Source organism: Melopsittacus undulatus, chromosome 24, assembly GCF_012275295.1.
Source record: "Melopsittacus undulatus isolate bMelUnd1 chromosome 24, bMelUnd1.mat.Z, whole genome shotgun sequence".
NCBI classification, from domain to species: Eukaryota; Metazoa; Chordata; class Aves; order Psittaciformes; family Psittaculidae; genus Melopsittacus; species Melopsittacus undulatus.
Window position 1 is genome coordinate 490,602 of NC_047550.1, and position 11,014 is coordinate 501,615.

The window sequence follows — 11,014 nt, forward strand, 5'->3', positions numbered from 1 at the left end:
TGCTCTCCCTCTCCCTCTCCTGCTGTCCCTGCTATGGCCATCACTGTTGCCAGGCGCCACCGCGGCAGTGCCGGACGCCAACGGCACGTGCCGCGGCTCATCCCGGTGCCAGCCGGGGGTCCTGCTGCCGGTGTGGCAGCCCCACGACCCGTCGACGGGCGACAAGGCCGCGCGCGCCGTCGTCTACTTCGTGGCCATGGTCTACCTGTTCCTGGGCGTCTCCATCATCGCCGACCGCTTCATGGCCTCCATCGAGGTCATCACGTCCAAGGAGAAGGAGATCACCATCACCAAAGCCAACGGTGAGACCAGCGTGGGCACCGTGCGCATCTGGAACGAGACCGTCTCCAACCTCACCCTCATGGCGCTGGGCTCGTCGGCGCCGGAGATCCTGCTCTCGGTCATTGAGGTCTGTGGCCACGACTTCCAAGCCGGTGAATTGGGTCCCGGCACCATCGTCGGCAGTGCCGCGTTCAACATGTTCGTGGTGATCGCCGTGTGTGTCTATGTGGTGCCGGCAGGCGAGTGCCGGCGCATCAAGCACCTGCGGGTGTTCTTCGTCACCGCGTCCTGGAGCATCTTCGCCTATGTTTGGTTGTACCTGATCCTGGCTGTTATCTCACCCGGTGTGGTGCAGGTGTGGGAAGCCCTCCTGACCCTCATCTTCTTCCCGGTGTGTGTGGTTGTGGCCTGGGCCGCCGACAAGCGGCTCCTGTTCTATAAGGACGTGTACAAGCGGTACCGCGCCGACCCGCGCAGCGGCATCATCATCGGCACCGAAGGCGACGCGCCGAAGCCCATTGAGATGGATGGGAGCATCCCGGCACCGCCGCCGCCACCGGAGCAACCGGATGACAAGGAGCAGGACGAGGCGCGCCGGGAAGTGATCCAGATCCTAAAGGAGCTGAAGCAGAAGTACCCGGAGAAGGAACTGGAGCAGCTCTTGGACATGGCCAACTACGCGGCGCTGCTGCACCAACAGAAGAGCCGCGCTTTCTACCGCATCCAAGCCACGCGCATGATGACCGGCGCCGGTAACGTGCTCCGCAAGCACGCGGCCGCCCCTTCCCGGCGCTTCCCGGCGCTTCCGGAGGCTCCATCCGACGCCGAGGATGAGGAATGCGGCCGGATCTACTTCGAGCCCTGTCTCTATCACTGCCTGGAGAACTGCGGCGCGGTGACGCTGTCGGTGGCCTGCGAACACGGCGCCGGTGCCAACCGCACCTTCTACGTGGATTACCGCACCGAGGATGGTTCAGCCAAAGCCGGCTCCGACTATGAGTACAGTGAGGGGACGTTGGTGTTCAAACCGGGTGAGACGGTGAAGGAGCTTCGCATTGGCATCATTGACGATGATATCTTCGAGGAGGACGAGCGCTTCTTCGTGCGGCTGCTCAACCTCCGCGTCGGCGACGCCGAGGGCATGTTCGAGCCGGATTGTGCCGAGCACCCCAAGGGGAAGCTGGTGGCTCCGGCGCTGGCCACAGTCACCATCCTGGATGATGACCACGCCGGGATCTTCGCCTTCCAGGAGAGGATGATGAGAGTCAGTGAGGGGCAAGGGTGGGTGGAGGTGAAGGTGGTGAGAGGCTCCGGCGCCCGCGGCACCGTGCTGCTGCCGTACCGCACCGTGGAGGGGTCGGCCAAGGGAGGAGGAGTGCACTATGAGGATGCCTGCGGGGAGCTGGAGTTCCGCAATGATGAGACCATGTGAGGGGCGGATGGGTATGGGGTGGATGGGGTATGGGGATATATGTGGAATGGGATATGGGATATATGTGGAATGGGATATGGGATATATGGGGAATGGTATATGGGGTATATGAGGTATGGGGGATATAGGGGGTGGGATATGGGATATATGGGGTATGGGATATATGTGGAATGGTATATGGGGTATATGGGATGTGGGGTATGGGATATGGGATATATGGGATGTGGGGTATGGGGTATATGGGGTATGGGATACACGGGATGTGGAATATATGGGATACACGGGATACAAGGTATGGGGATATATGGGATATATGGGATATGGGGCATATGGGATATGGTGTATGGGATAAATGGCATATGGGGTATGTAGAATATATTGGATATCATAGGGATATGCTGTGGTGCAATGGTGCTCAATGGGACGCAGTAGGGTGCAATGGGCCAGTTCAATGGGGTTCAGTGGGGTGCAGTGGGTGCAATGGGGTTCAATGGGGTGCAATGGCTGCAGTGGGGTTCAATGTGTGCAATAGGGTTCAATGGGGTTCTATAGGGTGCAGTGGGTGCAATAGGGTTCATTGGGGTTCAGTGGGGTTCAGTAGGGGTTCAATGGGGTGCAGTGGGCGCAATGGGCTGAAATAAGGTTCAATGGTGTGCATTAGGGTTCAATGGGTTTCAATGGGTTTAATGGCTGCAGTAGGGTTCAATGGGGTTCAACGGCTGCGATGGGGTTCAATGGGTTTCAATGGGTTTCCAACAGGTGTCAATGGGTGTCAGTGGGGTTCAATGGGTTTACAATGGGTGTCAATGGGTTTACAATGGGGTTCAATGGTATCAATGGGGTTCAATGGGTGTCAATGGGGTTCAGTGGGGTTCAGTAGGTTTCAATGGGGTTCAATGGGTTTACAATGGGTTTCAATGGGTGTCAATAGGTTTACAATGGGGTTCAATGGGTTTACAATGGGTTTCAATGGGGTTCAATGGTATCAATGGGGTTCAATGGGTTTACAATGGGTGTCAATGGGTATCAATGGGTTTCAATGGGTTTCAATGGGTGTCAATGGGGTTCAATGGGTTTCAATGGGTATCAATGGGTATCAATGGGTTTACAATGGGTTTCAATGGGTGTCAATGGGGTTCAATGGGTTTACAATGGGTGTCAATGGGTATCAATGGGTATCAATGGGTTTCAATGGGTTTACAATGGGTGTCAATGGGTATCAATGGGTTTCAATGGGTTTCAATGGGTGTCAATGGGGTTCAATGGGTTTCAATGGGTATCAATGGGTATCAATGGGTTTACAATGGGTTTCAATGGGTGTCAATGGGGTTCAATGGGTTTACAATGGGTGTCAATGGGGTTCAATGGGTTTACAACGAGTGTCAATGGGTGTCAGTGGGGTTCAGTGGGTTTACAATGGGTATCAATGGGTGTCAATAGGTTTACAATGGGGTTCAATGGGTTTACAATGGGTTTCAATGGGGTTCAATGGTATCAATGGGGTTCAATGGGTTTACAATGGGTGTCAATGGGTATCAATGGGTTTCAATGGGTTTCAATGGGTGTCAATGGGGTTCAATGGGTTTCAATGGGTATCAATGGGTATCAATGGGTTTACAATGGGGTTCAATGGGTGTCAATGGGGTTCAATGGGTTTACAATGGGTGTCAATGGGTATCAATGGGTATCAATGGGTTTCAATGGGTTTACAATGGGTGTCAATGGGTATCAATGGGTTTCAATGGGTTTCAATGGGTGTCAATGGGGTTCAATGGGTTTCAATGGGTATCAATGGGTATCAATGGGTTTACAATGGGTTTCAATGGGTGTCAATGGGGTTCAATGGGTTTACAATGGGTGTCAATGGGGTTCAATGGGTTTACAACGAGTGTCAATGGGTGTCAGTGGGGTTCAGTGGGTTTACAATGGGTATCAATGGGTGTCAATAGGTTTACAATGGGGTTCAATGGGTTTACAATGGGTTTCAATGGGGTTCAATGGTATCAATGGGGTTCAATGGGTTTACAATGGGTGTCAATGGGTATCAATGGGTTTCAATGGGTTTCAATGGGTGTCAATGGGGTTCAATGGGTTTCAATGGGTATCAATGGGTATCAATGGGTTTACAATGGGTTTCAATGGGTATCAATGGGTTTCAATGGGTATCAATGGGTATCAATGGGTTTCAATGGGTGTCAATGTTGTCACCGGCTGCACTGCCGCCGCCGGCCGCAGGAGGTCGCTGCGGGTTCGCCTGGTGGACGCGGCTCAGTACGAGAAACGGGAGCGGTTCTACATTGAACTGGGGACACCGCGTTGGATGCACCGCGGCATCTCCGGTGCGGGGGGCGGGGCCTCGGCAGGGGGCGGGGCTTGGGGGAGGGGGCGGGGCTTGATGGAGGGGGCGTGGCTTGTATGGAGGGGAGGGGGATGTGGGACGGGCGGGGCTTGAGGGAGGGGCGGGACTTGCTGGAGGGGGCGGGGCTTGCGGGAGGGGCGTGGATTGAAAGCCAAGGGGCGGGGCCTGCTGGAGGGGGCGGGGCTTGTACGGAGGGGAGGGGCCTGCGGGATTGGGCGGTGTCTATGGGAGGGGGCGTGGTTTGCGGGAGGGGCGGGGTTTGTGGGAGGGGATTGAGGGTGAAGGGGGGCTTGGAGGCGTGGTTTAAGCTGGGAGGGGCGTGGCTTGGAGGGGAGGGGGCGTGGTCTCAATGTCTGCTCTCCACTCCCCCCCCCCCACAGCTCTTCTGCTGGCCCAAGGTAGGAGTCAATGTCCTGATCCTGGTCCTGATCTGATCCCAATCTGATCCCAGTCCTGAGCCCTTTCCCATTCCTGATCCCAATCTGATCCTCATCCTATCCTGATCCCAATCCCGCTCCTGCTCCCGTGTCCCCATGCCCCCCTGTGTCCCACATTGTACCTCACACTCTGTACCCCACACATGGTGCCCCACACTGTGCCCCATACACTATACCCCACACATTGTACCCCACATATTGTACCCCACACATGGTACCCCACACATTGTGCCCCACACTGTGCCCCATACACTATACCCCACACATTGTACCCCACATATTGTACCCCACACATGGTACCCCACACATTGTGCCCCACACTGTACCCCACACACTGTTCCCCATGTTGTGCCCCACATACTGTACCCCACATATTGTACCCCACACATTGTACCCCACACATTGTACCCCACACACTGTACCCCACACATTGTACCCCACACACTGTACCCCACACACTGTACCCCACACACTGTACCCCACACTGTGCCCCACGTTGCGCCCCACACACTGTACCCCATACATTATACCCAACACACTGTACCCCATACATTATACCCAACACACTGTACCCCATACATTATACCCAACACACTGTACCCCATACATTATACCCAACACACTGTGCCCCACACCCTGTGCCCCACAGCGGAGGGCGAGCGGCAGCTGTCTGCGGAGGAGGAGGATGCTCGGCGCATTGCTGAGATGGGCAAACCCGTCCTGGGTGAGAACCGGCGCCTGGAGATCATCATCGAGGAGTCCTATGACTTCAAGGTGGGGGGCACCATGGGGCAGGGACCACAGCCCCAGAGCCCCATAACCCTTGAGCCCCATAGCCCCATAACCCCATAACCCCATAACCCTATAGGACCCATAGCCCCATAGACCCCATAACCCCATAGGTCCCATAGCCTCATAGCCCCGTAACCCCATAGCCCCATAACCCCATAGGCCCATAGCCCCATAAGACCCATAGCTCCATAAACCTATAGGCCCCATAGGCCCCATAGACCCCATAGCCCTATAACCTCATAGGCCCCATAGCCCCATAACCCTTGAGCCCCATAGCTCCATAGGCCCCATAGCTCCAAGCCCCATAGACCCAATAGACCCATAGGCCCCATAGCATCATAACCCCATAGCCCCATAGGCCCCATAGCTCCAAGCCCCATAGACCCAATAGACCCCATAGCCCCATAACCCCATAGGCCCCATAACCCCATAGCCCCATAGACCCCATAACCCCACAGGCCCCATCGCCCAGTAGCCCCATAGGCCCCATAGACCACATAGCCCCATAGCCCCATGGCCCTGCCCCACAGAACACAGTGGACAAGCTGATGAAGAAAACCAACCTGGCCACGGTGATCGGGACACACTCATGGAGGGAGCAGTTCCTGGAGGCCATCACTGTCAGTGCAGGTGGGGCCATGCCATGGGGACATTGCCATGGGGCAGCACCATTGGCTACCACCATTGGGTGCCACCATTGACCACCACCATGGGGCATCACCATTGGGCACCATCATCACCATTGGGTACCACCATTGGGTACCACCATGGAGCATCACTATTGGGCACCATCATCACCATTGGGTACTGCCATTGGGTACCACCATTGGGTACCACCTTTGAGCATCACCATTGGGTACCATCATCATCATTGGGTACCACCTTTGAGCATCACCATTGGGTACCACCATGGAGCATCACCATTGGGTACTACCATGAACCACCACCATGGGGCATCACCATCCTAACCACTGGGTCCCACCATGGAGCATCACCAATGGGTACCACCATGGTGCATCACTCTTGGACACCATCATCACCATTAGGTACCACCATTGGGTACCACCATTGACCACCACCATGGAGTATCACCATCATCACCATTGGGTACCACCATGGAGCATCACCATTGGGCACCATCATCACCATTGAGTCCCACCATGGAGCATCACCACCCTCACCATCGGGTACCCCCATTGGGTACCACCATTGGTTACCACCATCGACCACCATCATGGGGCATCACCACCATCACCATTGAGTCCCACCATGGAGCACCACCATTGGGTACCCCCATCGGGTACCACCATTGACCACCACCATGGAGCATCACCATCATCACCATTGGGTACCACCATGGTGCATCACTCTTGGACACCATCATCACCATTAGGTACCACCATTGGGTACCACCATTGGGTACCACCATTGACCACTACCATGGCTCATCACCATCATCACCATTGAGTCCCACCATGGAGCATCACCATCGGGTACCACCATTGGGTACCACCATCGACCACCATCATGGGGCATCACCATCATCACCATTGAGTCCCACCATGGAGCATCACCATTGGGCACCATCATCACCATTGAGTCCCACCATGGAGCATCACCATCATCACCATTGGGTCCCACCATGGAGCATCACCATCAGCACCATCGGGTACCCCCATCGGGTACCCCCATTGACCACCACCATGGGGCATCACCACCATCACCATCGGGTACCCCCATTGGGTACCACCATGGAGCATCACCATCGGCTACCCCATCGGGTACCACCCCGTCCCCCACAGCCGGTGAGGAGGAGGAGGAGGACGAAGGCCGTGAGGAGCGCCTGCCCTCGTGCTTCGACTACGTCATGCACTTCCTGACCGTGTTCTGGAAGGTTCTGTTCGCCTGTGTGCCCCCCACCGCCTACTGCAATGGTTGGGCCTGCTTTGGTGTCTCCATCGTGGTGCTGGGGCTGCTGACGGCGCTCATAGGGGACCTGGCTGCTCACTTCGGCTGCACCGTGGGGCTCAAGGACTCTGTCAATGCTGTGGTCTTTGTGGCGCTGGGGACATCCATTCCTGGTATGGGGATGGGATGGGATGGGGATGGGATGGGATGGGATGGGGATGGGATGGGGATGGGATGGGATGGGGATGGGGATGGGATGGGATGAGGTGGGGATGGGGATTGGGATGGGATGGGGATGGGGATGGGATGGGGATGGGGATGGGGATGGGATGGGGATGGGAATGGGATGGGGATGGGATGGATGGGGATGGGGATGGGGATGGGATGGGGATGGGATGGGATGGGGATGGGATGGGGATGGGGATGGGATGGGATGGGATGGGATGGGATGGGGATGGGATGGGATGGGATGGGATGGGATGGGGATGGGGATGGGATGGGGATGGGATGGGAGTCAGTTGTGGATGGGTCAGTGGGTGTTGGGTGATGGTGACAGATCCATGTCCCCATGCTCATGGTGAATCCTCTGCCTGTGTCCCCCTGTGCTTGACCCCATCTCATGTCCCATCCCCCACACTCCAAACCCCATCCCATACGCTATATATCCCATCCATATCCCATCTGCATCCTGTTCCATCCTGTTCCCATACTATCCCTATACCATCCCCATCCCATCCTATCTCCATTCCTATACTCCATATACCCCATCTCCATCCCATCCTCATCCCATTCCATCCTGTTCCCATCCTATCCCCATTCCCTCCCCATCCCATCCCCATCCCATCCTCATCCTATCCCCATCCCCATCCCATCCCATCCCATCCTGTTCCCATCCCATCTCCATTCCTATACCACACATATCCCGTCCTATTCCCATCCCATCCTCATCCCATTCCATCCTGTTCCCATCCTATCCCTATCCCATCCCCATCCCATCTCCATTCCTATACCCCATATATCCCATCCCCATCCTCATCATATTCCATCCTGTTCCCATACTATTGTCATTCCTATACCCCATATATCCCATCCCCATCCCATCCCCATCCCATCCCCATCCCCATCCCCATCCCATCCCCATCCCCATCCTATCCCATCCCATCCCCATCCCCATCCCCATCCTAACCCCATCCCCATCTCACCCCATCCCCCCCAGACACCTTCGCCAGCAAAGTAGCCGCCCTCCAGGACCCTTGCGCCGACGCCTCCATCGGCAACGTCACCGGCTCCAACGCGGTCAACGTGTTCCTGGGGCTGGGCCTGGCCTGGTCGGTGGCCGCCGTGTACTGGGCCTGCCGCGGACGCCCCTTCGAGGTGCGCGCCGGGACCTTGGCCTTCTCCGTCACCCTCTTCACCGTCTTCGCCTTCGTGGCCATCGGGGTCCTGCTGCTGCGGCGCCGCGGGGCCGTGGGGGGTGAGCTGGGGGGGCCGCGAGGCCCCAAGATCCTCACCACCGGCCTCTTCCTCGCGCTCTGGCTCCTCTATGTGCTCTTTGCTAGCCTTGAGGCGTATTGCCACATCCGGGGATTCTAGGGGGGGATGGGGGCTATGGGGTGATGAGGGTGATGGGGTTGATGGGGGCAATGGGGTGATGGGGGTAACAGGGGTGATGGGAGTGATGGCAGTGATGGGGCAATGGGGGTGATGGGGGAATGGGGGTGATGAGGGTAATAGGTGCAATGGGGGAGATGGGGTAATGGGACCAATGGGGGTAATGGGGGTAACAGGGGTGATGGGGCAATGGGGGTGATGAGGGAATGGGAGTGATGGGGGTGATGGGTTGATGGAGTGATAAGGGGAGATAGGGCAATGGGGTGATGGGGGAATAGGGGTAATGGGAGCAATGGAGGCAATGGGGGTGATAGGGGGCAATGGGTAATGGAGTAATAGGGGAGATAGGGCAATGGGGGTAATGGAAGAATAGGGGTAACGGGAGCAATGGGGTAATGGAGGCAATGGGGGTGATGGGGTAATGCAGTAATGGGGTGATGGGGAATGGGGGTGATGGGGGCAATGAGGGAATGGGGGAGATAGGGCAATGGGGGTAACAGGGGCAATGGGGTGATAGGTTAATGGGGGAGACAGGATCATAGGGGTAATGGAGGCAATGGGGTTGATGGTGGGCAATGGGGGTGATGGGGTAGTGGGAGTAATGGGGGTAATGGGGTGATAGGTTAATGGGGGAGATAGGATAATAGGGGTGATGGGGGTAATGGGAGCAATGGAGGCAATGGGGGGTGATAATAGGGGCAATGGGGGACATGGAGACATGGGGGCAATGGTGGTAATGGGGGCAATGGGAGTTATGGAGGCCATAGGGGCAATGGGGACAATGGGGGGCAATGGGTCAATGCAGGCAATGGGGACACAGGGACATGGGCAGAAATGGGGTCCCCCTCATGTCCCCACATCCCCTTTGGGGACCCCATGTCCCAGTGTCCCCCTTGGCCCCCCCCAATGTCCCTATGGGGCTCCCAATGTCCCCGTGTCCTTATGGGGTCCCCCTGTGCCCCCCAGATCCCAATGTGGGGCCCATGGGACACGATCCATGGCACACGTGTGGTGGGGGTCATGTGACACGCGTGTTGGGGGTCATGTGACACGTGTGGGGCTGTTGCTGTGGGTGCCACAGAAGAAACCCCCCCAAAGAAACAACCTTGGCTCTGAGTGTGAATGTGACTGTGCTGCCCCATAGCACCCATAGAGCCTATAGCACCCATAGCACCCATAGAGCCCATAGAGCCCATAGCACCCATAGCACCCATAGAGCCCATAGCACCCATAGCATCCATAGCACCCATAGCATCCATAGCACCCATAGCGCCCATAGCACCCATAGAGCCCATAGAGCCCATAGCACCCATAGCACCCATAGAGCCCATAGAGCCCATAGCACCCATAGAGCCCATAGAGCCCATAGCACCCATAGCACCCGTAGAGCCCATAGCACCCATAGCATCCATAGCACCCATAGAGCCCATAGCACCCATAGAGCCCATAGCACCCATAGCATCCATAGCACCCATAGAACCCATAGCACCCATAGCATCCATAGCACCTATAGCATCCACAGCACCCATAGCATCCATAGCGCCCATAGCACCCATAGCATCCATAGTGCCCATAGCACCCATATCACCCATAGAGCCCAAAGTGCCTATAGAGTCCATAGCGCCCATAGCATCCATAGCACTCATAGCACCCATAGCATTCATAGCACCCATAGCACCCATAGCATCCATAACGTCCATAGCACCCATAGCATCCATAGCACCCATAGCCCTATAGGCCCCGTAGCCCCACAGCAAGCTCTGAGCTGCCCTGCGATGAGGTCACAGTGACGTCACATCACCCCTATGACACCACAGTGACATCATTGGTGACGTCAGACAGACACTGGTCTGTGTGACGTCACAGTGACGTCACAACACCCATATAATGACACGACGATGACGTCACAAAGCCCCTTCCCGCGCCCGTAGGTGAGGTCACAGTGACGTCACACCGCACTCCCCACCTACGATCATGGTGATGTCACACTACCACGTGTTGAGGACAGAGTGACGTCACACGGACCCTCCGCGCGTCCCTACCCGTGACGTCACAGCGCCGCCGCTGACGTCACCCCCCGGGAATTCCACCCCCCCCGCCGCTAGGAGCCCTGTTGCCCCGGGTGACGGGAGGCCTGGCTCTGCCGTAAAGCGCGTCGGCGGAGTGTCGCGCAGTGGTGCCATGACGAAGCCG

General features: G+C 56.7%; 1 protein-coding gene across 1 annotated transcript; it reads left to right on the forward strand.

The window, feature by feature from the left end:
- On the forward strand, window positions 1–8,803 carry SLC8A2 (solute carrier family 8 member A2). The gene is made up of 7 exons (XM_034072190.1): window positions 1–1,710; window positions 3,950–4,053; window positions 4,454–4,471; window positions 5,160–5,284; window positions 5,833–5,937; window positions 7,113–7,383; window positions 8,427–8,803. The coding sequence occupies exons 1-7, from the start codon at window positions 197–199 to the stop codon at window positions 8,801–8,803; spliced, it is 2,514 nt and encodes an 837-aa protein (XP_033928081.1). The 5' UTR covers window positions 1–196.
- The last annotated feature ends 2,211 nt before the right edge of the window (window positions 8,804–11,014 follow it).